The sequence below is a fragment of the Pygocentrus nattereri genome, chromosome 8, assembly GCF_015220715.1.
Source record: "Pygocentrus nattereri isolate fPygNat1 chromosome 8, fPygNat1.pri, whole genome shotgun sequence".
Classification (NCBI taxonomy): Eukaryota; Metazoa; Chordata; class Actinopteri; order Characiformes; family Serrasalmidae; genus Pygocentrus; species Pygocentrus nattereri.
Genome location: NC_051218.1, coordinates 45,972,132 through 45,999,199, shown reverse-complemented (window position 1 = coordinate 45,999,199; position 27,068 = coordinate 45,972,132). Strand labels below are relative to the sequence as shown.

At 41.2% G+C, this 27,068-nt stretch overlaps 3 protein-coding genes across 3 annotated transcripts in view; 2 read left to right on the top strand and 1 right to left on the bottom strand.

Annotated features, from left to right (window-relative positions):
* Positions 1 to 2,050, top strand: part of zgc:174917 (uncharacterized protein LOC565650 homolog) — a 3,376-nt gene extending 1,326 nt beyond the window's left edge. Inside the window, exons 3-7 of the mRNA XM_017718829.1 lie at positions 161 to 455; positions 567 to 658; positions 929 to 1,068; positions 1,552 to 1,656; positions 1,768 to 2,050. Coding sequence (XP_017574318.1) covers positions 161 to 455; positions 567 to 658; positions 929 to 1,068; positions 1,552 to 1,656; positions 1,768 to 1,860 — 725 coding nt within the window. The 3' untranslated portion in view covers positions 1,861 to 2,050. The remainder of the gene's footprint in view (positions 1 to 160; positions 456 to 566; positions 659 to 928; positions 1,069 to 1,551; positions 1,657 to 1,767) is intronic.
* Positions 2,051 to 5,481: 3,431 nt separating this feature from the next.
* Positions 5,482 to 8,806, bottom strand: si:ch211-153b23.5 (uncharacterized protein LOC321177 homolog). Its single transcript, XM_017718828.2, has 5 exons — positions 8,727 to 8,806; positions 8,084 to 8,196; positions 7,288 to 7,459; positions 6,947 to 7,148; positions 5,482 to 5,882 (listed from the first exon to the last, which is right to left on the bottom strand). The coding sequence occupies exons 2-5, from the start codon at positions 8,189 to 8,191 to the stop codon at positions 5,690 to 5,692; spliced, it is 675 nt and encodes a 224-aa protein (XP_017574317.1). The 5' UTR covers positions 8,192 to 8,196; positions 8,727 to 8,806; the 3' UTR covers positions 5,482 to 5,689.
* A 2,228-nt stretch (positions 8,807 to 11,034) lies between these two features.
* si:ch211-153b23.4 (uncharacterized protein LOC335392 homolog) lies at positions 11,035 to 18,439 on the top strand. Its single transcript, XM_017718820.2, has 9 exons — positions 11,035 to 11,116; positions 12,144 to 12,257; positions 13,975 to 15,657; positions 15,760 to 15,859; positions 16,396 to 16,544; positions 16,639 to 16,751; positions 17,303 to 17,392; positions 17,488 to 17,610; positions 17,702 to 18,439. Exons 1-9 carry the CDS (start codon positions 11,050 to 11,052, stop codon positions 17,918 to 17,920), a joined length of 2,658 nt encoding a protein of 885 aa, XP_017574309.1. The 5' UTR covers positions 11,035 to 11,049; the 3' UTR covers positions 17,921 to 18,439.
* The last annotated feature ends 8,629 nt before the right edge of the window (positions 18,440 to 27,068 follow it).

The following is a 27,068-nucleotide window of genomic DNA, read 5'->3' as shown; positions in this document are numbered from 1 at the left end:
CAGTCTTGGTTTTGACTGGAAATCTCATTCCTGGTCAATATTGACCATTTTCTGTTGGTCCCTTCATTATGAAATGTTCACACAATGGAACGCAAAGCCAGGCGTTTCAAGTGGATAGATTTTGCAATCATATAGACTCATGGCTCATGTGCCACTACAGGTAAGGACTACACCTCCTACAGCCTGCACAATGTCCACATGGAATACGACTGGGTCATGGCACTAACTAAACACCCCAGGGTTCTCGAGGTGATCACAACGGTCCTGGGCCCTGACGTGATCCTGCTAGACTCCCGCTTCATCTGCAAATACCCAGTGTCCAAACGAAGCCCTGCCAAAGCTGGCGACAGCAACGATGTCACTGCTTACAACCAAGAGAGTGAAGCAGAGAAGAGCATGTCTGATCAGAACAGCGACACTGGGCTTCCATACGTGGCCTGGCATCAAGATATGAAGTAGGTGGAATGTGATGTGAGAGTAGAACTAGACTGGAAACATCAGCAGCTTCATAAGATCTTCAGGTTTTTTATACAAGAATCATGTTGTGAATCTGTCTTTGGTCATAGGTATTGGGGACTGGACGGAGGGCCAGTTGTCTCTGTCTGGCTGGCCTTGGATGACTCTCTGGAGGATAATGGTGCCTTACAGGTCATTCCAGGTACAGAAGCTCCAGACACATTTTTCACACTCCTCCTCCTCCTCCTCCTCCTCCTCACTCAGCAGTCCTCATGGCAGCTTTGGGCTCCTCCTCCCAGCTCAATGCAGAAATGTTCCTGTGATATTTTCCCAGCTTCAGCACATTCTAAAAATAAAGGTTCCTTTTAGCCTGAGCAAACATGAGCAGCACAACACTTTGCTGGATGAACAGCTCTCTGGAATCAGGATTAACCATTAAGGTTAACTGTAGGCTTTGCTCCTTTTCCAACAGGAACTCACTGCTCTGGCCTTCTGCCCCACCGTCCAGCCAAACGCGCTGGCAACATGCTCAGCGTCAATCAGGAGATCCCGGAGGAACTGGTGCAGAAAGAAAACTCTTTGCTCTGCCCCCTGCTGGCTGGGCAGATGTCTGTAAGTAGATGCAGGCGAGCAGGATCTTGTGACACTTCGTCAAAACGGTCCTTCTCAAACTAAGCTTAGAGATGGCTAACACAGTCATGCGCAAACGTTTGGACACTTGGTCAAATCCCATGTTTTTTAATTCCTTTCTAAGCGACAATAAGTAACCATCCTCTGCAGGGAACACTCATCTGCATATTTTAATTCCCAAATAAACATAAAATGTGACCTATGCAAAACGTATGGCACACTTTATAGTTTATATTTACTTTTTTCCAACATGTTAACTTAGCAAAATGACGATATTCCATATTTCCGTTACCTGTATTGGATGTTTTGACTTATTTTTCACTTGGCAAATCAGAAAAACGTGTAATCTGACCGGAGGTGTTTTGCATACCACTGAATATTACACTAAACTGTGTCAGTACAAAGTATTTAAACTGAACAGATTCATAAATATTTGAAATATCTTTCTGACATTGCTTTATGTAGATCCATGATGGACTCTTGGTCCACGCTAGTGACCCCAACACATCAGAACGGAGGCGCTGTGGCTTCGTGATCCGCTATGTGCCCGCCGCGGCCTACCCGATCCAGGTGAAAAATCTTTTTAATGCCACACGTTTGTAATATGTTTTTCATTTTGGAGAGAAATTACATTCAAAAATGAAAAATCAGTCAAAAAGCTCTTCTTTATGTCTTTTGCAGGATCCTGAACGACCCAGGAGTTTCCCGGCCACAGTAGTTGTTAGTGGACAAGACAAGTACAACCACTTCTCAAAGCAGAGGCCTGAACTGTGACTGCATTACTCGGGTTACTGTATGACTACATACACCTACAGTGAACTATCTATTTATAATAAGGTCTATGTCAAATTTTCATTCTTTACTTGTTACTGATGTTTGATTGATTTACAGGAGTCTGGGTATTAATGTTGCTTCTATCTATTGTACTGTATGTTGCATGACGTTGACTTTAAGTATTACGTGTTCTGTGACCTGTTCCCTTCACTGACTTCATGTCTAAATAAACCCATTAATACTAACTGTACTAGACGGACCTCGTTTTTCAAAAAAGTTGTTTTATGTGTATTACATGTATTATTTTTATACCACACTCGGGCTCAAAGTTGCCTGTTAACAAAAAACAAAACTACCTACAGATATTATAATGTTGTCACTTACAGTATAGCTAATTGATTACTATGCTGTACTGAATGAATTACTTACATGAGACATGATAAAGAGAAAGATAAAGAACAGAATGGATCCAAATACAACTAGAGTTTAAAAGAATGCCCAATGCATTAATTAATGCAGAGATGACATAAATATGAAGCTTCTTCAAACACCACTGCTGGATTTTTAAGCTGAATTTATGGGATGGCAAAGTAACGAAATGGCCACAAGCATAAAATAAAGAATAAAAAATGATTTTAATCTGTTTTCCTGGCCTTGGAAAACACCAAGGAAAGAAAAATCACACATAACTAAGTTTTTTGTTTTTTTTTTAGATTTTCTTGAGTTGCATGTCTAAGACATGTTGCCTCATTAAGCTGCACAGTTCATCAAATGCATTTATTTTTTAAATCAGGGTTTTTCATTAGTGAATTTAAATCTTGGTTCCTGTGTTTTCTTGTCTAATTTCAAAACATGCACAACTGTTAATGTTTCGACATAAAAATATGCAGAAAATCAATTCAACTGTTTTCAAATATACACCAAACCAACCATACACCAAGTCATAAACACCCCCCGAATAATGAAGTGTCAAATTCAGTAAGGCAGTATTTTGAAACACACACACACACACACACACACACACACACACACACACACACATTCAAATGTGCTTTTAGAGACATGGTGTTTCCCCAGACTACTGTGGTTGTAGTTAAAAGCCCTGCTCCTCAGCGGAATTACCAACCATCACTGCTCACACATTACACAAGCACTCTGTTATCAACAAGCTGTTCTAGGCATTTTAACTCATCCCAAAGGTGTTGGACAGGGTTGAGGTCAGGACTCTGTGAGGCCAATCAGGTCCTTCCACACCGGTCTCTCTAAACCATTGCTTTATGGATTTTTCCCAGAGTGCCACCAAGAAGTTTTAAGCACATAACTCTCTAGAATGTGGTTAAATGCTCCTACATTGGATATATATATATATATTTATATATGGGTCATTCTACAGAAATGTGTTACCGACCCTCATCTGTGTTACCCATAATAAAGGAAACACCAGATTCATTTTTAATGATCAATGCATTTAAAGAAAAAAACTGCAACAGAACATCAAACCCCACACTGTCAATCAGGGAATATCCACTAAAATCTGAAATTTAATCCATTTGTGTTCTAATTATTTTATACAATGACCTCAGAATAAAGTCGGTCGCACCAGTGACGTCAGCTAGAAGCTTCATATGAGATCATGAGCTGAATGAGAAGATCTCTGAGAACTGAGAGACTCAGTGGACTCACCGTGAGCTTTTCTCCATAGATCCTCAGAAAACGGGTCAAAGGAGGTTGAGTGATGTCATCGGCGTGACCACCCCCCCCCCCCCCCCCCAAAATAAGAGATTTTGTGTTATGTGGTACCACCAGTGACACGACTCCTGGGGGACTTTCATTATATATCTTATAATATTATTTGGCGTTTATTTTATTTATATATTTCATAGTCATGTATGGATTTTTTAAAATATTTATATTTTCTAATTTATAACGTAAAGTTGACGGAATGTATAAGGCGGAACTTGAACGTGCAGAGGTGCAGCGTCTGGACAGTCTGTGGGGAACATAACAAAAACACAACCGGATGAGCGAGAAATCCGACTGGCAGCCTCTGCGTTAAAGCCTGGTTTGGTCAGGAGTCGCAACTCCAAATGTTAAGAAGAGACATTTTGTGCTTTGAGCACAAATCAGACCACCTTGGGAGCCACAACATGAAAAGTTGTCCTTGGACAGTCCAGGTTAGGTTAAAAATATAAACGAAAACGCAGATTTACTTCGCTCTGCTTTAGGCTTTAGTTATAGCCGCTTTCCCCCATCTCCAGCAGGAAACTTTCCCTCTAAACTAGAGCAGCTTATTGTAAAATGTCTCTATGTTCGGCTGTTTTATGAGGCTGAAGTCGCTCCAGCTTCTTATTCGAATTCTTACGCTCCACCTTAAATTCTGACCGAGGTGCTAGAATGTAAATGCGGCAACATTTAATGTGGACCGGTAAAAAACTCGAGAGAGAAGCGACTTTCTCTTCACAACGTTTAGTGTTTTAAGTCTCTCATTGCAGGTTTAACATATCCGGAAACTGCGCTGCTTATAAATGAGAATGTCCATTAATCTCAATGTTCGTCTTTAAATCTGTCTTTTCCTTGGCTAGCATTACTGGCCAGGCGAGACTGCGTTGCTAGGTGACCTGCAGTCTGTACGCCTGGGGAAAAGGGACCTGAATAAGAGTCATACACTACATGCAAGTGGGGTCACACGCAACTAAACTATATTGGAAATGACAAACATGAGAAACCGTGTTACATGTTTCCACCTGTTTTCCTACCGGTTGTACTCTCTGCCAGAGGATCATCCACCCACCCCTCCAAGAACTACACCAAAACCAAACGTGCTGTGTGGACGTCCCACTGGACCTTATTTCACCGTAACAGCGCATTTGATCACAGATGAGCGGCAGCAGCGCCTCTCGTGCTCCAAACAAGAGCAGCGAATGAGCGTCTTCCAGTTCACTCACCACATCACTTCCATTTGATTTATTAATAAAAGGTATTGAAAGTAAATCCATTATGGATCATTACAGACACTTTGCTTTAAAAGTACCAAGTCCTGAGACAGTGAGAAAATAGAAATCCTGTATAGGAAAAAGTGCATAATCTCAATCGCAGCCTCTGAATCGTAATCAAATCATTAGGTGCCTGGAGATTCCCACACCTGATACATGTTACAATTAAAACTGCAGAGAAATGTGGGGGGGGGGTTTCCTTCCCACCTGACCGAGGGGACGAGCTCTTCTGCAGGTCTTAAAGTCTATAGGATTGATTTTCAAAACCAATATTGTTAAATTGATGGCAGAAGGTGGTGTAGTTGTTTTATTTTAAAGTGTGAATAAATTGTAACCCTTACATGTTTTTAGGTGTAGTATATCTGTAAACACTAGGGACAAAAAAAAAAAAAAAAAAAAATTGATGTTTCTGTAGAATTACCATATATATAAATAATCATTCATTTAAAGCAAATTGATCAAAAATGCATAACACTTCATTTCTTTCAGCTTAACTACCATTGCACAAGTTACACTGAGACATTGCCATAAAGGAGACTAGATTTCAGAAAGAAATTTCTAATTTGTATTTGATTCAGGGTCAGAACCTAAAAATGTTACTGAGAGTGAAAGACTTCATTGCAGACTATTCATGATAAACATTTATTTTATTGACCAGTATTATCACAAAACATTTACACGCAGATGGCCAAGATGAGTGGTGATTATGGTTTAAAGTGAAATACATAAGCACAAATAAATATCACCACAATAAGAAACGAGACATTGTTTGCATACTAGACACAGCAAAGGACATTGTAATGATTCTCCAGGCTGAACATTTGAAATGAATGAAATCAGACCAGTTTAAGAACTTCGGTGACCATCACCCCCAGTCCATCAAAGACCTCGTGTATGGGGGCGTTGCACATGAAGGCACTGGTAGTCACCAGCTTGTTCTTCTTATCCACATGCACTTCTCCCACGTTCTTATTAACGTGCTTACTGCCCAGCTCCACCATGGACTTGGCTACGCCAGCGTATGGCCACCTACACCAGCAACAGAGGGGAGGAGATCAGTACTGCAGATGATCCAGTACATGAGAACGTGACACGCCCCCAACATGCCGCTGCTGCGGTGAATAAAGATGTTCTGAACTGATTTTACTGATCTACGCTGAGCTAATTTGAATGTTTTAAACATAATACACAGAATATTTGTTTTAAAAAAAAAAAAAAAAAAAAAAAAAAAAAAAAAAAAAAAAAAAAAAAAAAAAAAAAAAAAAAAAAAAAAAAAAAAAAAAAAAAAAAGATATTGGTCAAATTTTGACCACTATTTCTGACCCGTGCACTCGGCCATGAAAGGGTTTGCCATAGAAGAACCACCTCTGGTTTCTTAACATTTCAGTGGATGGTTCTTTACAGAACAATGAGTTTAGAACATCCACATAATGTAACTCTGGGAAGAGCCTTTAAGTGGTGTAGAACCTTAACATTATGTAAAAGTTCTCTTATTGACCAGGGTATATTTTGGATTGTCCATCTGAATTTACATGACCAATCCTAGGGCAAACTACTCAGTAACTGCATGATTTTTATTTATTTATTTTTATTTAGGTAAAATCTCCCCTCAAATTATCAGAACGTGTGTTTTATGATCTCCACATTTCACTACACGCTCACAATTTACTGCTGAAGGCCAAAAATCTCGGCCGCTCTTTGTGTTGTTCTCTAAAAGTGATGTTTCCAGAGCAGATCACTGAAGAGACGCCGTCTGTTTATAGTTTAGAGCCCAGATTTGGGGAAAAACGGGTCGACTTTCAGTAGAAAAACAAACTGAGTTCAGCTTCTTTTATTATAAGGGTTTAAAATGACGTCACCGTCTATTAGACTGGAGAGAAGAGCTACAGCCTCACACGACGCCCAGCTTCTGAATGGAGCTTATGGAGTATGAACGTTATGAAGAACATGAGCATTTTGGAACCACCGATAGTCTCGAGGTTGAAGAGGTTAGACCTCGAGAAGATTCTTAACGCTCACCACGCTCTTGTTAAACACACTTTAGGGAACCAAACGTGGTTCTTCTAGGTCATCAATAAAAGAAGAATACTCACTTCTCACACTCGCAGTCGTGGCCTACGGTGAGCTCACAGCCAGGGATGGCCTTTGCAGCAAGAACTGGAGAAATGCAGCACAGGGCAATAGGCTTGCCTGCCTGGTGGAAACCCTTGATGACCTTCTCAACCAGAGGTTTCACTGAGTACTCTTTCCCTTTGGTGGCCCAGTCGCTCAGGTTCTTGGCTGCTCCAAACCCTCCTACACAGAGCAGCACTCAGGTTACTATTACACTGCTTTATATGAAGCGTTATGGATCTTCAGATCTCCAGATACTAAATGTAGTTTCAGCTTAAAATATTGTTAATAATGACTTTGGGTTCTAAAATGTCAAACTGACCTGGAATGATGAGCACATCATGGTCAGCTACGTTTAGCTTGGCCAAGTCGGTGACCTCTCCTCGAGCAATGCGGGCACTTTCCTCCATCACGTTCCGCTTGTCTGCCACAGGTTTTCCCTCACAGTGGTTCACTACATGCATCATATCAGCATTGGGGGCAAACATCTGGACCTGCGGTAGATAGATAGTGCGGTAGAAAATGACTTGGATGTTCCCAGCTTTAGGGTTTGTGGTGGACAATATGGCAAAATTAGAACGTCCTGATACCTCAATACCTGCCATATTTTAAAAATGCCATCAATAACTATGAATTCAATGATGCAACATCTCAGACTGTCCTATACAGCAGTTTAAACACCGCCGCATGACGTTTTGTTGATTTTCTAGTTGAAAATAAGTAAACACGTTCTCTACAGGGGAGAAACTTAAATGTGGCATTTTTCTGAAACTTTTATTGCGCAATTTTGGTTTATTCATTAAAATAAAACTAAAATATTAAAACAGACCGTAATGTTTGCACAGGTCATTACTTTTTCCTCAATATTGCTAAATGTAGCAGATTTCCTCTGGGCGAAAGAGGAAAATTAATCACAATAGCAGCAGGTGTCATCACATCGCCCACCCCAGTTCAGGTGTGATGTGCTGTGTAATCAGAAACTTTGCAGGCTTGATAGTCTCAATATCAAACTTACAGGAAGGTAATCCAGCTATGCTGCCAAAGCCGAGAACTGATACCCTACATTTAAAAAAATCGGATACATGATATGCTCTCTGGATGACTTTATCCCACCTTACCTTCGCACCAGCCCGACTAAGGTGGACCAGGATGGCAGAAGCCTCGTGGATCTCAGTCCCATCATAGACTCCACAGCCAGCAAGGATCACTGCCGCACGCTTTGCCATTGTACCTGAGGAGCACACCCCAACTTATTGGTCAGCAGCCATCAACTGAACCTCATCGATTGCTAGTTGACGCAGTGCAAATATACTGAAGAGGGCATTTCATTCTGCTCGTCTACCCGCTTAATACGCAGCCGAGACCAGGCCTGGCGATGAGATACGTGACGGAGGTAAACGCCAGGTGGCCATGACGCAGCATTTTGCAGTATTAAATATTCAAATAGAGCTTCAGCCGCTGGGGAGCTTTTTCCAGGTAACGTGTAAACACCTCGGTCTCCAAGCAGCTCACATAAACAAGCTCAGCAGAGGGCAGCAAGTGTGGAGATGGCCAAGTATCACAGTTCGCTCATCCGTCACTGTGACTGCTACTCTGCTCTCAGAAACTATCAACCTTCTCCAGCTTGGGTCTTAAAAAGATCTACGATGGTGCCTAGAATGCAGTTCAGTAGTTAAAGCAGTTCAAATGAGAGTTTCCAGCTGAGCAGCCGCCGTTCCCTCTCTCAAAACCCAAAATAGTTAACTGGAAAATTTGACTCACCCGGTGAGGAAGGAGATGAGCTGTAGAGTCGCTGGACACCCTGGAAGTGTCTTGGCTACCGCGCCAAGCGCCTTTATAAGCGCTCGAGCTGTAGCCCCTCCCACAGACTTGTTGGACCAGAGTAGACACACCTCTGTTGAACAAAGGAGCTCCACATGAGAGCTGCCAGGCAGGAAGAAGGCCATTATTGCCCCAGTTTACCCAGTAAGATAAGTCTTCAGGATGTTGAGTTATGAATTTATTTTAAAAGTGACAAACATTATAAGACCGTCTAGAAATAAGTTGAACAGTCTTCACTGTAAGTTACTTCATTTAATTTTTACACAACTTTTTCTATTGATAACTTTGACAGTTTCAAGCCGTTTGTCTTTAAAAACAAGACAAGGCTTAGAAATGAGCTGAATCCTCTATTCCACAAGATAAGAAGAACTACTAGACATAAGTTTACATGTTCTGTTGAAATAAAAATTAAGCTAATGCACTTTTTGGGGCACTTAAATAGGGTTTACAGTTCACTGCTGAGAGCCAAAAATCTGCGCCGCTCTTTGTGTTGTTCTCTAAAAGTGATGTTTCCAGAGCAGATCACTGAAGAGACGCCGTCTGTTTATAGTTTAGAGCCCAGATTTGGGGAAAAACGGGTCGACTTTCAGTAGAAAAACAAACTGAGTTCAGCTTCTTTTATCATAAGGGTTTAAAATGACGTCACCGTCTATTAGACTGGAGAGAAGAGCTACAGCCTCACACGACGCCCAGCTTCTGAATGGAGCTTATGGAACATGAACGATATGAAGAACATGACCAAGTGCAATTTGGACCCACCGGTGGTCTCGAGGAGCTGAAGAGGTTAAAGACCAACAGAGCATTTACAAAAGATCTACAGTGGACCATCCAAGTAACACTCAACTTCACAATCAGTTGCATTTAAGAGATATTTAGTTGAATGTCACTTGAAAATATAAACATTTACAAAGATCTACAGTGGCCACTCCGAATAGTGTTACCAACGTTTTATTTGTAGTTGTAGTTTTTTGCTTTGTTTGTTCCAGTGCTGGACAGTAACTGAGTAACTGAGTAAATGTAATGAGTTTCTGTACTTTAGTATTTTTGGTGTATCTGTACTGAAGTTTCTCCGTTCTGGACTTTCTCCTTTCACTCCACTACATTTCAGAGTCTAATATCCGACTTTTTCCTCCTACATTGTGAGAAATCTGTCGTTCCTTTTGGTTTCTGTGTGTATAAAAACGTAACATGTCTAAACGAAAGAAGCGCAAAGCCAGAGCACCAATCAGGGCCCAGCGGTCACTTTGTTTAGAGCTGGTTTTGACCTGTTGGTCATACCGACCCAGTGCAGCACGCGGTTCAACGTCAGCGCAGCAGCGTAAAACTTTGGGAGAGTCTGTTCAACATAAATGATGAACTAACCTAACTTTGTGTAAATAGAGCACAATATAGAAATATGTCCACATATGCAGTCGAGACTGACGCGGCTTTTTTCTGAATTTCTACAAACACCATTTCATTTTATAGTAAATGAGTTTGGGCTGGTTTATGTTTATGAACAGACGCCTACAGATCAACATAGTAAAGGAGCTCATCTGTGATCCTGAGTTTAAAGCCAGTTTTTATTCAACTTAAACTTGGAACTAAGTTGTAAATAAATCTGAAACTGAAACTTTGCTTGTGTGTAAAAAGTGATTTCAGAGCCACTCGGTTCTCCCTGATGGAAACTGTTTACCTTCAGTGTTTTGTGCTTCTGATCATTTTAATAGACGTCAGCGTCACTAATTAATGACGTTCTATTAAAAGACTGGTTTACCAAGAGAGACGCTGGAGGACTTTCACCTGAAATGAGTTCATGAAGCCAGTCTGGTTATAAAAATGATAACAGGACATCAGAGCCAGAATTACTCTTTTAGTACTTTTACTTTATACTTAAGTACATTTGAAGGGAAATACTTTAGTACTTTTACTCCAGTGGAGGTCTAAAGGGAGGAACTTCTACTTTATTGGAGTGATATTGCTCCTTTAGCTCCACCGCTGGCTTGTTTTCAGGTTCAGTCTCTCTAAGAGCAGCTTGGTCGCTGTTTATATTGTTTATTGATGATGAAACTGAGCGGCTGGTTTCTGTGATGAGGGTGTGGCACTCGCTCTGCCTCTCCAGCGCAGCCGCGCTCTGTTCAGATGATGGAAACCCGATCCTACCGGGAAGTTTCGGGAAAAAAAGATAAAGCGTCTGAAAAGAGACGGCTACGTCACGAGATGTGACGTAATGCGACATTGCGCGTCTATAAGACGGTGCGCGCGACCACTTGGCGCTGTTACTATGGCAGCTGCTCAGTCTGATCCGCAGTCGCTGCATCTCTCCGTCGGTGTTTTGGGGATCTCAGCCGGTAAGTCGCGAAACCTGGAGCACTGCAGACTCAGAGACTGAGGACAGGACAGATAATCGGCTAAATATTAAATATTAAACTTAGATTTTAATTAATATTTCATTCTTTTAAGATGCAGCCTTGGATAACTCTAGTAAAGGCAGTGGTTCTACTGCGTTCGGTATAGAACCATGTGCATGCTTTGTGTAAGGGTTCTTCAGACTGACAGAGAATGTGGGGCATATGGTTCCATACAGAACCTTTTTGAAAATGGTTCTGTACCAAGAAAACAATAGCAGAACCCTTTTTGGTGCTTAGAGAACCAAATACAACACGTTTCCCATCGATCTGAAGAAACATTTCACCACCCAGAGAACAATTCAAGCATGCAGATGGTTCTATAGAGAACCCAATATAGGTTCACAATAGAACAACTGCCTTTACTAAAGAACCCTTGTTCTTGAGTGTGTGCATGAAAGTGTTGCTTGTATTTACAGTGTTGAAAAGTTTGGAGTCACTGCTTTTAGCGACTGCTGTGCTTTTTTCAGTCATAATAACTCGTAGATTAAAGAACTTCTACACTATTAAATAAGGCACAATATCTGTTGATACAAGCTCCCAGTTATAATAACTTCATTTATGTTAATGTTTCAAATGAGAAGAATTCTGGAAGTTTATTTTCACTTCATTCTCAGTGTTTACATCTTTTCACTGCTCACATCTGAAAAGTATGAAGTTGTAGCGTCATAATAAAATCATTTCACACATGTACCTTCACCATTCCTTGATTCCCGGTCTCGGAGCGCTTAACGTGCTCTGTTTTAGGGTGAGGGACAATGTTTGTGGTCTGCTTGTGCTTGATTTGTTCAACTCTGTTCAAACTGCATGATTCAGGATGAGATTCATGACCCTACGCACATCTCACCAGTAGAGGGCGTGCAACATTACTGCATTACTGATGGGACAACAAGAAGGTTCTGCTTGCTGTGTAATCTGTGTTAGGAATCAATGCAGCAGTAAAACAAATTCTCCTCCCTTTCTGTTAAAGGTTCTTTGCTGCTTCTGGTCGAGGACTATGGCAGCTCCCCTGGCAAACACCTCATCCCTAGCACTGCTCTGGGGATTGAGCTTCTCATTATCGCTGCCCTACTGGCCTACGCAGGTAAGGGTCACCGAACAGATCACAATGCATGCATACATTCATGTTCTCGGACTAAAGGTCCTTGAGGTCACCACCCCAGTGATAGATCAGTATCTTAGGCTTGAAAGAGTCCTATTTGTTCATGTAACCGTGCTACTGGGGAGACTTTTAGATGACATACCCATGTTTACCTGTGATAAATAACAGTAAAGTAGAAATGTATTGATTACTCACAAAACAAGCCAGTTTGTGTCCAATTCAAACAGCTGCGTCAAATACAAAACCATCCTGCAGGAATGTGCCTCAATAAATTATTGTATACTCCACCTACTGTTACAACATACCCCCGTAAAATTAAAATAATAATAAAATATATCAATTAATAAAATACCTTTTTGATGTACGTATTCTCCTTTTTTAATTTAGAGCAGGAAGCAAACACGAGAAACACTGAGTGTGTTTACATGCACTTCATAATCCGATAAGCGCAGAAAGTCAGATTTCGTGAGTAATCCGATCAACACGTCTACAAGCATTCGACCTATCAGATCGTGGGGAAACTCCAGGTCAACATGAGTCAGACAGTAATCAGATCTTCTGCTTTACAACCAGCCAGTAAACTCACAGAAGACGCGATGTAAACATGATGTAAAACTCAAACTACATGCCGTGACTCTTTTTAGGCCTCGCGCCACTTTACCTGAAAACATCAACGCACATCATCTCGACGATGGAGGATATTTAAATCCTTTATCTCGTGTTTGGTTCCGCCACCTGGTGGTTCCGCCACCTGTTCTTGCGCATGTGCAGACTGAGAAATCCAAAAGAAATCCAAGTTTACAGCACGGAGAAATCTGATTACTGAGCTAAACTCCAGCCTCTTCATTGGATTTCTAGACCAGAGTGTGGTGTTTACATGCGAGTTGAATAACTGGATACCTGCAGAAATCTGATTGATCAGATTCCTGAGTGCATGTATGCGCACTCCATTGATACGCTGAACAAAACAAAACAGTTCTTCTTACAGGCACAAACACCAAGGTGGAAGCCAGAAAATGACAATCTGTTCAGCTTAGTAGTAATAAAATCAAAAATGACAAACTTTTAAATGTGACAATCAAGTCAATAAGCCACAAACCAGTGCTAGCCAAGTAAGGAAGGTCTGGTTTTCCCACCTGCTCGGATATGTCCTCATCCTCCATACGTAGCTACATCATTCTTGCCTCGCTGTCAGCTCGGTTTCGTGTAGTTCTTGACGCTGCTCACCATCTTCACATGATTTCATGTATATAACAAAAGCTGCTACGTTAAAAGTGCAAGAAAACGAACTCTCTAGCTCTGCCGGTTGTTTCAGTCAGTCACATTCACACAGTCATGGTAAAATACGGACACTCTAATCTCTTGAGGCTGATGTTTGCTTCCCACCTCGAGTACCGCAGCAGTTACACGCTACAGCCTGTGCAGGCTTTTGAATGTAACTGCTACATCATTTAAGATGGAACAGAAAATAAAAATAAGAAATCTAACTAGGATTCTAACCGGGAATTCTAGTGGGTGTGCACACTCATGATCACCCCTGTAATTTGTTTTTTATTAGTGAAACTCAACCCTCCCTGATCTCCCCTACTGAATATTTTTCAATCTACTTGTTAACTGAGTTAGTATTGCAAAATAATTTTCATATATCAATTATTCGTTTTGTGATACTAAACAGCTCTTCTCCTCCTTTTTGTTCCAGGAGTGCGTCGGATTTTGTCCCAAAGCTCTCTCTATGCCTATTTGTGTCTGACGGTGTCCGCCCTGTGGTGTGGCTCAGGGCTGATTCATATACTTTTAGGGGAAAATATAATCACCACTGAACATGAGCTGAGAAATGCGATGGTGCCAGGGCTCGCCGCTTTTACTTTAGCCTTGCTTGTCATTTCTTTAGTGGCTGTCGTGCAGAGGGAGATTGTCCTTTCCTTCATTGCCCTAAGCATATGTTTGGCATGTGCCCATCAGATTGCCGGCCTAGCTAACTTAAGCTTTGGCCAGTCAGCCACTGCTGCCTGCTACCTTTTGGTCTGTTTTGTGACTGCTTACTTTGGGAGTGGACGCTTGTTGTCCTACATAACCCGTGGTAAGATTCAACCACCAGGGACACATCTGCAGAGTAAAATCAGCTTGAAGGCAGCTCAGGGTCAAGAGGCTGATGACGTAGTTGCAGTGGGTTTGGTGATGAACTTGTTGTCAGCCTGCGTGCTGGCTTGTCCCCTGCTTGGCGTGGTCCCTCAGCTCTTCTCAGGCCTTGTTCCTTGGCTGTGGACAGCTGGGGTCTTCCAGCTGGGTGTCTGTGTTCTCTCCTACAGAGCCCTGGACACCCTGGCCGCCACCTTCTATGGCTTTACAGCCATACTGAAGTTTTCTGAGGGGTATAGCGCACTAGTGAGAGACCTAACAAACCAAGAACCCTATTCCCCAGTACCCTTCCCTACTGTTTTCTCAGTGCTCTTTTTTGTCCTGGCTTTGTTTAGTTGTCACAGAAGTTTACTCGATGGCCTCTATCAGCTTTTCTTCGTAGCATACTGTATAGCGATCGCTGCCCAACCCAGAGGCTTTTTCCAGGGAGGCACACAAGGTGTCCAAGCAGCTATATTTGTGGCAACTGCCCTTATGCTTCTAGTGACCCTCTATAATAAGGCATCTTTAAAGAAGTTTCCCACAGGTGATGGTCTGCTCAAGAACTTTCTGAGTCGCAGTGGTAAATTCATGCTACGAACCCAGGACAAAGATCTGCATGCCCCCTATTTGGGCTACTCCAAGTACGCAGATGCTGAGGTGTTGGGCCATGGCTGTAGTGTTCTGGCGGCTTTTGCCATCACTGCTAGCACAACCAGCCAGGATCCCTTGGCGGTTTTGATTTTGCCGTGGGCTGTGGTGTCAGGTGGTCTGCTGCAGCTACTCTGTGGCTCAGTGGCCTTTGCACGAGGTAAGACTCTGGAGAGCACAGCCTTCATACTCTATGGTGTCATGTGGACAGTTTGGGGTCTGACGCGTTTTGGTGGCCTCTACGGTGATGTCCGTGGGTTCCACGTAGCAGTGGGAATCATCAGCTTCATGCTTTTCAATGTTCTAGTGACAGCGGGAGCCCTGTTCCTAAATAAGGTGTGGTTTGTCTATGCATTATCGTTTGAGCTCATTCTCATTAGCTTCTTGCTGGACGCAGTTGGATCACTGCCATATGGCTATGACATCGGTGTCACCATCATCTTTGGGTTGGTCAGTTTCTATTTTTTCCTGGCCAACTTATTCAACTGCACCTTCCAGACTCCACAGCTTCCGTTTGGTGATCCTCTGATCAAGCTGAGTGGGTTTGGTGGTGGCAGGGACAGCTGTCCTCATCTTCCTGCAAGGAAAGCCACATCTGTGCAGCAGATTGCAGGTGAGATGCCCATCATTGGAGCAGGAAATCAAAATAAAGTCTAAAAATAGCTGACAGTTGGTGTGCAGGAACATCAAGATGACGTCTTGTATATGTTCCCAGAGATTATGAAGAATGGAGGAATATGCGGAATGCCCACTGACACAGTCTATGTGCTGGTGGCAGCTTGCAATCGGCCAGAGGCTGTCGAGAAAGCTTACAAGTAAGACCTGTTCATTCTTAATATTAATAGAAATGCAATCCAATGTAGTGTAAATAAACCACTATCACTGATGACCTGTAAAATTCCAGAGTTATTGCTGTCATTTCTAATGTACTGTTTACATGCAATGATAATTAAATGGCTTTTCCATACTTTTGAATTTTAGCTCTTTATTTCAATGTCAAGAAATAAGAAAAACCATTACAGAAATCTGAAGGACGTTTGGTACCACTTTAGAACATGACTACCCTTGCAAAGTGCTCATGAATGGTTTTTAAAATAGTTTATTAATGTTATTTATCAGGTCATACACATTAAAACTCAGTCATAGGCAGTTATAATGCACACATACAGCTGGAAACAGTGACACACATTCATCTATGCTGTGAAAGCTAAGATGTTGCCAGTTATTGATCTTACTTTCTGGTCCTTCTTCACCGTTTCAGCATTTTTTGGCGACTTTACAGAATTTTACAGATTGCAGGCTTATCCATTTTTTCTTTTAACCCTCTAATATTGTTCCATTGTGCACACAGGGTGAAGAAGCAGGCTCAGGAGCGTCCCATGTCATTATGGATTTCCTCCATTCGGCAGTTACAACCAGTCAGACAACAGATCAATCCACTGCTCTGGGACTTCATGGAGGCTGCTTGGCCCTCGTCCATCAGCATGGTCATTCCTAGAGGTGGGCTTTCTTGACACCCTGTCATACGGTACTGTTGTCAGAAAATCAGGTGCCTTATTTGAACCGGATTTACATTCATCTCTCTGTTCCGTAGCCCCGTGGATGGAGTTCTTTGGTTTGGCTGATTCATCAAAATATATTGGCACCCCGCAAAGCATAGCTATCAGAAATCCTGACTGCACCGTTGCGACCCACCTTATTAGCTTGGTATGTTTCATATTTTTACGGTAGAGAAACTCATTCTGACAAGTGTTGGAGTGTCTGTACGAGTTCATGTTTTTAACCTGATATGAACTGAAATGATTAGTCCGTTTGCTTGACTGATGAAAGACTGAACTAATTGGCTACCACTAACACTGGAGCTGACTGGTGTAGTGGTAGATATGAATGACTTGTGGGTTTCTGCATGAGGTTTGGATGAGGTGACACCCTCTGGGGAGCTTGTCGAGGTAGCACTGAGAAGATCTTATGGAATATCTTTTCATCATTGTTGGTTCTAGCTAATGGCAGCTGGAGTAGTTAGCCTAGCTAAAGCTCCACCAGCTCTGCCTCGACCACATCCTTAACGAAGCATCCTTAAAAATGTCATGCATGTTTTGTTGTAGCAAAGTATGACCAGCAAAACTGTCACACGTTATAGTCTCACTGAAATATTTTCACAAGGATTTTGGTGTTTCAATATTCGGACACCCATTAATCCAGTCACTGAGCATCTCCCCAGCTCTTATAATGTTTGTTATTGTTCTCCTGTGTTCTAGGTCGGCCCGATCGCTGTTACATCAGCCAACCCGACAGGTGAAGCAGACACAACCCATCATAACCAGGTGTACGCCAAGCTGGGTGATAAGGTAAATTCACAGTAATGAATGGACTAAACCAGTGAAATGAAATCCATGCGTTGGTTAATGTGCTGGATCCAACAAAACTGTATATATACGTGCAGGTCGACGGAGTGCTATGTGATGGACCTTCACCAGAAAACATTGCCTCTACTGTTGTGGACTGTACTAAGATTGATAATGGCCAAATTGGCTTTTTCAGGGTTGGGCTTATACCTAAATCAAAGGTAACTTCACCCATTCCAGAGCTAAATAAACCTAGATGTGTAGTGCTGGGTCTGTTTGGGTGTATTGAGACTTCTCCCTTTTGTTCTCAAGGTCCTGCAAATCTTTGAGGAGATTCAGAGAAAACAGCAGCGCGGACATGTGAACAGCGGCTTCGAGGGAGACATCACTGCTCCTGAAATAGAATCAACCCTACAACTCACAGATCTTGAAACGGACTCAGACCTAAGCCGGCCAACCTCTACAGGGTCGCTGAACTCGCTGGACCTCATCCGACATGGCAGTGAGGAGTACGAGGATGAATCCTTGTAAATGCTGCCGAACAGTCACCATGATAACAGCATTTTAGCTTGTAGATTGTTTAGAACATGATGCGTACATTAAAATCACAACGAATGGTTTGGGAAATGAAGAAATCGCAGTAATAAAAGTGGCCAATTTTATAAGAAAACATTTTTTAAAGTATTTTTTTATATTACACAGTAATGTGAGAGAATGAAGACATTTATCTGGGCAGGAAGCGTCGACCCCTTTGGAATAAATACAAATGAACAATTTAATAATACATTGTGATTAGATGTGTATCCATGTATTAGATCTCTCTTCGCCAATTTACAGTCACCATCCAACACGTATTTATCTGGTCACACCTCAGTAAATTAATGAAATCAAATATTAGAATATGACGTCCATAAAACATCCACTGTGCTGAATTTACATTATTATTATTATTATTATTATTGTTGTTGTTTTTGTTGTTATTATTATTATTCCATACATCAATGGTGAGAAAAAGGTATAGAAACCATTAAAGGTTTCTGTTGGTTCCTGGTGGTATCTGATGCTTTTTTCTGATGGATTGAAATCACAGTGTAAAGGACTGTTAATGATTCCAGATGCATTTGATGGTTTCCTAATGGGATCTGGTGATCTGTAACCATTAAGCCAGTTTCTATTAGAACGCAACACCCACACACACACACACCTTGGCCACCTAAGACTTTAGAACATATACATCTATGTGAAATACTGTGACGTTGATGTATTGTGGATATACAGTGTAAATTTGTATCGTGCCATTCACAGCAGTGTATAGCTTGATTTCCATTTATCTTTTACTATGCGCTGTATTGCCTGCATCAGTGGAAGATTCTTGGGTCTATTTTTATTTGTTTTACATGTTGTACATTATTTATTTCTAAATTTATTTCTAATAAAGCTTGATATTTGTTTTGCATATAAATACATATACTACGTATCAATAGCTTTAATCAGGTTGGGATGTAACAGGAGGGAAATATTGAGTTTTCCAGAATGCAGGAATGAAATATGTACATAGTCCACACTACGATTTTAAAAGTTTCAGAATACAGATTCTTGTTCCATTAAAACACTTTTATCAGTGCAGTAGATAAAAGAAACACTAAGTGCTTATTTATTCACTGTGTAGCTAAACATCTGACTCTAAAGAGGACTGCAGTAAAGAGGAGCTTCCCAAATGGCTGCTTTGTGAACACTGAAGCTCCTCCTGAGCCTGAGTGGCCTGATAATCTCAGTATTACTGAGGGTGAAGTGAACAGTATCCTCTGACATAGACATGGGTTCATGTTCTGTAATCCTAAAAACTGTTACTGATTACGATATTCAAATAAAACTCACAAATTACAGAAGATCTGAGCTTTTAAACGGGTTCCTTTGAGCATAAGACAGGTGCTGGTTCTGCTCAGGGGACTCTCAGAGCAGCAGTGGGCCGAGTTCACTTGAGTTCAGAACTTTAATATGTAAAAGGCCAATCCAAACTCACGGTCGGTAAACACCATCAGAAGGTCGAAAACCAGAGAATCAGCCCAGGACAAAAGGGCAAGACTGGAATCGTGGTCATAAACAGAAAAATGGGTCACGCAGTACCAGCAGAGTGGAAACGCTCAGTATGCACATTCATGTGACAATACTTCACAAGGTACTAGCTTAACGAACGCATAACAAGGAGTGTGGACGATTAGAAGCCAGGCGAACTGGAACAGGCATAGGTGGATCGTTGAGAGTCTTGTGTTATATCTGTTATAGATCTGAAGGAGACATGGTAGAAAACTACCAAACAGTAGCAGCAAATTGGGGTGATATACTTTTTTGTCTTAATCAGAATCAAGATACTTTATTGATCCCAGAGGGAAATTGCAAATTGCAATTAGTGTATTCTAATTAAGTTAGTATGGATTTGAACAGAATGCATCACTGAATACGTTAAGGACAGTCGTGGGCTGGAGGTCAGGGAACCAGCCTTGTGACTGGAAGGTCACCAGTGTGATCCCCTGAGTCAACAGTCTGTGACTGACCTCCCCTTGAGCAAGACACCTGACCCCCAACTGCTCCCTGGGCGCCGCGGATAGGGCTGTCCACCGCTCTGGGCAACTGTGCTCCCTAATGTGTGTGTGTGTGTGTGCGTGTGTGTGTGTGTGTGTGTGTGTGTGTGTGTGTGTGTGTGTGTGTGTGTGTGTGTGTGTGTGCTCGCTAGTGTGTATGTGGTGTTTCACTGCACAGATGGGTTAAATGAGGAGGTGAAATTTCCCCGTTTGTGGGACTAATAAGGGTCACTCAATCTTAAGATTAAGGATTAAGGATCAGAATTAAAGGAACTCTCGTGACAAAAAAATGTTTTCAACAATGAAACAAACTCCAGATGCTGAGGTTTGTCATTAAAGTTTATTGTAGTTGTGTAACTGGTGTAACATTGTTTGTAACAGTTATTCTTCAGGCCCATCGGTTATTGTTCTTCCCTGAGCAGATGATTCTGACGATTCTAAGCGTGTTGAAAGAGAATTAAATGAGTTAAAACTTGGAAAAGGATGTGTCTCCTGAGAATGAATGACCTACTATCATCATCATATCTTCATCTTTATAAAACAAAGTTCTGCTCATAAAATCTGAGTGGCTGGGCTGCGTGCAAAGACCACAGTAAGTCAGGCTCACCTCAACGGGCTTCTCTCGACATGGAGGAGCAGCAGCTCTACTCCAAGCCTCTCCCGAATCGCCGAGCTTCTCACCCTAACAGAAAAAACTTCTGCTTTTATAATAATAATAATAATAATCTTTGACTCTAACGCCGCTCACATGGAGCACAGAGTATATTGGCGAAGTATGAACACATTTTTGTTTTAAACTGAGGGACAAACTTGTTCTCTTTATCTAGAACTAGGCTGGCCAGCTCCAGCATTAATATGACAAGCTTACAGTAAAATAGTTACAGCATGATTTACTGTAAAACTGCAACATAAAAGTGTAAAAATATCACTTGAATAGATTACATAATTTTGCATTTGAGACCTAAAAATCGAGCTGGACCTACTTTTTGAGCCTGTGTGTGACGTTAGTACATGATGATGGACGACGTGGTCAGAGAACCTCTAAAATCCAGCCTGACTTAAGTGATCATTTCAGGGTTTACAGGGGACTCACAGCAGCGCACAGACAGCATATTGTAGTGTGCTTTGTCTCCTGACTCATAACTTTACTTTTAACATAAAACATCTTTAAATAAATTGGCAAACCTTTCCAATCTGAGGATTATAAATTGATGCCAGGTTAAAATACATTCCATGACCACAACCTGGCTGAAGGAAAGCAGGCATTGTTTTTTGTGTAATATCTTCTTTATGAACCAATAAACAGGGTTGAAAGGCATCTTTGTGGTCCAGGATGAGGCATCTACAAGGAAATGTAAACAAATGGAACCTGTAGCAAAAAGGCTTATATAACTGCCTGAGTGACATCAAAGAAAACACCAGAGAACGGCCTTGGTGATGGACGGCTGTTACGTGAGTAAGTGAGTTTTAACAGCATGTGCTTTAGCATTCAGGCTTCTCCACATTCTTTAGAGAGCAGTTACTTTTTTCATCACTCATACCTCCTATTGCCTAACGCCATAGCGCAAACACTATAATCACTAGGCTTCATTTCAATGTTTATACAACCCCAACCCAGTGAAGTTGGGACGCTGTGTAAAACATAAATAAAAACAGAACACGATGATCTGCAAATCCTTTTCAACCCATTCATCAAATGAATACACTACAAAGACGAGATATTTAATGTTCAAACTTTATTGTGCAACACGTTCCAAAGAAGTTGGGACAGGAGGAACAAAAGACTGGGAAAGTTGAGGAATGCTCAAAAACACCTTCATTGGAATTGGGGTTGTACATTGGAACAAGTAATGCATTGAAATTACATACACATCACACCAATAAAACATTTACTTGCTTCCAAAAGTAAAATAGGTTAGCAAGTGAAAGGAAAACCCGTAATAAATGAGTCGACAAAAACTTGACTTCGATTTTGGATGAAAATGCCAAGAGGAAAAATCTTATTTGACTTTGAAAGGTTCATTCACAGATGGCAGATCCAGCCAATGAGGTTTCTCAGCTGGCCAGTGTTTCAATAGGAACAGAGATTAAAGTAGAATCTGCATTTGAAAGACAGCAAAAAATTGGGATGTAAATTGTGGTCAAAGGACACATTCAACGCCCAGTGCCTGTGCATTTAGTGCCATTAGTTTAATATGCAAGAAAAACAAAAGAGCAACCAAGAATACCAATTCCACCAGTTTTCCCCGACTGTGATACTGATACCTGATCCTTTTGCATCGGCCAACGCCGATGCCCAGTACTAGCTCTGTCTAACCTAACTCACACACAACTCCTGATATTTTTAAAATATTTTAAGTGTTTTTAATATTTTAATGACTTAATCAAATGTAAAACATCTGTATTGTGTTAGAAGCAGAGCTGAAACAATCACAGAGCCTTCACAACCACCAGATTTCAACTCAATAGAGGGAAGAATGGTGTCCATCCCTCCAGATCATGTATGGTTGGGTTACACCACCGTTCTTTTGTATGTTATACAATCACAACCATGACAATCAAATTAATGTTCTCCTATCTCAGAAAATTTCCCCGTGTAGATAAATAAAGCGCCAGCTGTTTGAATAACACTGATGGGTACATTGAACAAAGCAGGTACTGTTAAGGGAATTTTAGCTTCCTCCTCCCTCTGTTTGAACTATGGGCAGCTCATTTCCCAGAAACAATAACCTTTAGGTGAAGAAAGCCCAGCGGTTGTGTAATACAGCACTCCGTGTTGTGCAGTCACTCAACCTCAGATTAGACAATTAGGTAACACATCTACTGAATCTGAGTTCAGTGGACAATTTCTGTGAGTTTACGTTAAACAAATGATGATGAAGTATAAAATGTGCCATACAAAATGCTCAGGCCACACGTTGAATTCAGTAAATAAACAGTAATCAAGCATAAAATGTGCAGAAGTATGTTCTCCGTACAGGATGTTTACTAATATGTCACTTCCAAAACTCAACCAAACATGTCATTTGTTTTTTTACTGTATTCATCTAAAAAGCATTCCACTGCAAATATATCCTGGACTTAGAACTACGAGGTTTTATGTACATATAGTTCATCATTTAGTGCTGATTATTATTGTAATGTACAGAAACTAAAAGGTTTCATCTTGAAATTTCATATTAAGATTGTGTTATAAACTTATATTTACATTAGCCAATCAGTGCAGTGGATGAATATGGGACACCCTTTTAAAACTCTGAGCTCTGCAATAAGCTGGTTAGAGGGCTTAGTTGCTTGGCTATACGACGCACGGCTCCAGGTTTTCTGGAGTCGATTCTGACTGACGATTCTTTCCACTGAAGTCAGAGGAGGTGAATCCTCAGCTCCACGTCAACAGTCTGAGTCGTCCTTTACTTCCTTCACCCAAAGAATATCCATTATTTTCATAAACAATCCAACACAATTTAAATGATCGCAACTTTTCAACTCAGTATCAGGCAGTTTCAGAGGAGCTTGAGCCCAGAGAAGTTGGCAGCGTTTCTGGACGTTGTTGACAAATGGTTTTCACTGTACATAGTGCAGTCTTAACTTGTGTTTGTGGATGCCGTGATGGACAGTGCTGATTGACATCACTTCCCAAAGTATTCCTGAGACCGTTTGGTGATCCATCACAGACGCAAGTGATGTCTGAGGGACTGAAGGTCGGGGGCATTCATTGATTTTTAAACACAGAGATTTTTGCAGATTCCCTGAATCTTTTTATTTTCATTATTGCCATTGAGGAATGTTATTCTTAGTCAACTGGACTGTTTGTTGATGTATTTGTTGTCGAAGTGGTGAGCCTCGATTTATCCTCGCCCATAAAGATCTGAGTCTTTCCTTTTCTTTTCTTTTGTACCCAGTCATGATGACATCGTCTCGTTCAACATGTTTTCTGAACATTTAACAGCGTTCCCGGTCCCAAATTTACCCAAGCAGAAGTGGAATGTGTTGTAGCTATCAGTTTTAGAATGAACGTATATTTACACAAAGTGAATGAGCCAAAACATTAAATGTCTCGTCTTTGTTCTGCTTTCGTTTAAATGCAGGTCAAAGTGAATTTATAAATCACTGCTTAATGTTGTTGTTGTTTGTTTCACTTGTACAAGCCTGTATCCCACATTTTTCATGTGTGCTAATTTCCTTCCCTGAGGTCCACTTATGATGATTGCGTGGTTTTATATGAACATTTTGTTTTTGTTCTCTGATGTGCAGTGAAACTCTAGAATAATATTAACGCATTACATTTTCTCAGGGTCCTATGAATCACACTGTGGCTGTTCACTGCAGTGAAGGAGAATCTATTCAGTGAGTCGTGTGTTCACTCTTGGTCTCATTCTTGGTCTCTTTTAACCTTCATATCCTCAACACTAAGACCTACTTTCCATTTCCACACAGGTGCCTTCATTAACTCGCCGTCTACAGCTTCCTTTGGGCGAATCCTCAGTTCCATCCTAAGGGCTGTTCCATCGCTGCATTAGCTCAGATGACTCTTTGGAGCAGTGAGGGGTTCAGTCAACATGAATCTAGACTTCAGGAGCAGAACCTGCCCAGAAATCACTGCTGCTTAACGAAGCTGTTTCATCCGTGATGTAAAAACCAGGAATTCCATGCTGGTCTAAGCTGGTTTATGCTGGTTTGCTGGTCACCCAACATGGTCATGCTGGTTGACCATTATACTGTCATTCAAAACACAACATATGTTGGTTTTGTGGGTGACCAGCCATGCTTTTCTAGCTGGGATGTAGCTACATTAGCCTTGTAGCTCATGAAGAACATGTAGGACATCATATGTACCAAAATGTACATTTGATTTGATCAGAAATTTGATCTCGAGAACACACTCATCAGATAAATATCTTCCTCTCTAATCACCTGATGCCTGGAGTTATATCAGAACAGGAGCTGCCTTCACTTCCACTTCACTTCATTTATGCAGAGATTTTATTTTCTCGATTTTTCATGTTATCAAACCAACAGCTAGAGCTTTTCCTGATCAACACGATCCTCTTGAGCTAATTCTGTTTCAGTCTGATTGGCTTTATGGAAAACACTACCACCATCACTAATGTGGTGGATTTCCCAGCAGTCATCAAGTGGAAGGCAGGTTACACCCTGGACAGGTCGCCAGGGGCAATTTACCATGACCAACTGGCCTGACTGCATGTCTTTGGACTGTGGAAAGAAACGGGAAAACCCGGAGGAGACCCACGCAGACACGGGGAGAACATGCACACTCCACAAATGTCAAAAATCGATTTTCTAAATTTTAATTTATAACAAAATGTTGACAGAATGCAAAAGGTGGAACTTGGAAGTGCGGAAGTGCAGCGCCCAGACGACTGGATGAGTGAGAAATCTGACCGGCTCCCAGGTTCGGTCAGGAGTCACAACCCAAATGTTAAGAAGAGCCTTTTTGTCCAACAAAAATCAAATCACTTTCAGAGCCACAACATATGTCCAGTATGCCTCAGTGTGTGCTGATGTCCTAGTATAGACTAAAAATATAAACAAAAACACAGATTTCCTTTGATCTGCTTTAAGCTTTAGCTCAGCTATAGCTGCTTTTCTCCATCCTCCATCTGTCCTCAGAATAGGACAGTCTCTCAACATTAGACGGTTTTACGAGGCTGAAGTCGTTTCTCAGTTTCCAGCTTCTTGTTTGAATTTTCCTGTTCCACCTTAAATTCTGACTGAGGCGCCGAATGTAAATGAATGGGGAAAATAATAAGAAGCGACTTCATCTTCACAACTTTTTAGTGTTTGACAGTCTTTTGTTGCAGGTTTAACGTTCCAGGAAACCAAATGCAGTTTCTGAATGCGAATCAGTCCATTTGTCTCCAAATGTCCATCTTAAATCTCCCTATGCCTTTTTGTAACTACTCAATAGGCGATATCACTAGATTTATCAATAAAAGATATTGAAAGTAAATCCATTATGGATCTTTACAGATGCTATGCTTGTAAAGTACCAAGTCCTGAGACAGTGAGAAAATAGAAATCCTGTAAAGAAAAAAAGGAGGGATCAATAATCGTTTCATAACCACCACCAACGTGATGGATTTCCACAGTTAGGATGAACGCACTCTCAAAAAAACGAATAAATCGATAGGGGTGGGGGAAAACTTGAGAAAATGAAAACGTGAGAAAATAGAAATCCTGTACAGAAATAAAGGCAATAATCATTTTTTATAATCGCATCACAGCCTCTGAATCATAATTGAGCTGAATCGTTAGGTGCCTGAAGATTCCCACCTCTATAAATCAAGTACAATGAAGGCAAGGTTATAGTTTTAATACTGGAAGTGAGAGGACCCTCCACAGCTGATATTAGAATAGAATAGAATTCAACTTTATTGTCATTGCGTATGTCGCAGGTACAAAGCAACGAAATGCAGTTTGCATCCATCCAGAAGTGCTTAGCAGAAATATAAATATATATCTTACAATGTACAGTAAGTATAGTATATACAGGTTAAAAAAATATGAGGGGGTATGAACATAAAGGGGGTTATACAGGTTATAAACAAGAATGTACAGGTTATAAATATGAGGGGTATAAGTACTATGAACAGGTTATAAATATGAGGCTGATATTACTGAGGCTTAATTGTCCAGGAAATGAAAAGGCTGGACCACTCAGCTTTAACTACAGCTCTTTACGTAATGGATTCTGTGGTTTCTTGTGTGAATTGGTTCTTGAGAACGTTTAGATGTGTGTAACCTTTTCGGAATCAATTACGGTCAGATGGTTTAGGGGAAACTGCGTAAGACGTCATTCAATGCCTACCTCACACGGTAAGACGTTTCCTTTAACTTTAGGCCATTGTTGAGCTGGACGCTGCCTCCCCTGCTCTTATATCAGGCTTTGTCAATGTGTCAGCTGTTTAATCAGTTAAGACGTGGGTCTTCAAACATCTGAGCATATTATGTAACATCACAGTGCCTGTCATTCAGATTCTTATCTGTCCATTGGGGTGGATGGAAGTTTATTTCCCCCTTCCCTTCGTTTATCTCCAGTCCAGTCTTTAAAGTGAGGTCTTACGAAAGACGCTGGT

Excerpts from the sequence above, each read along its gene's own strand:
- si:ch211-153b23.5 (XM_017718828.2), bottom strand. The coding sequence starts at position 8,191 with ATGGCAAAGCGTGCGGCAGTGATCCTTGCTGGCTGTGGAGTCTATGAT. Across the intron at positions 7,460-8,083 it reads TTAGTCGGGCTGGTGCGAAG|GTCCAGATGTTTGCCCCCAA; the intron begins GTAAGGTGGGAT and ends TATCTACCGCAG. Across the intron at positions 5,883-6,946 it reads CACGACTGCGAGTGTGAGAA|GTGGCCATACGCTGGCGTAG; the intron begins GTGAGTATTCTT and ends TTGCTGGTGTAG.
- si:ch211-153b23.4 (XM_017718820.2), top strand. The coding sequence starts at position 11,050 with ATGGCAGCTGCTCAGTCTGATCCGCAGTCGCTGCATCTCTCCGTCGGT. Across the intron at positions 11,117-12,143 it reads TGTTTTGGGGATCTCAGCCG|GTTCTTTGCTGCTTCTGGTC; the intron begins GTAAGTCGCGAA and ends TTTCTGTTAAAG. Across the intron at positions 17,611-17,701 it reads GGCTTATACCTAAATCAAAG|GTCCTGCAAATCTTTGAGGA; the intron begins GTAACTTCACCC and ends TTTGTTCTCAAG.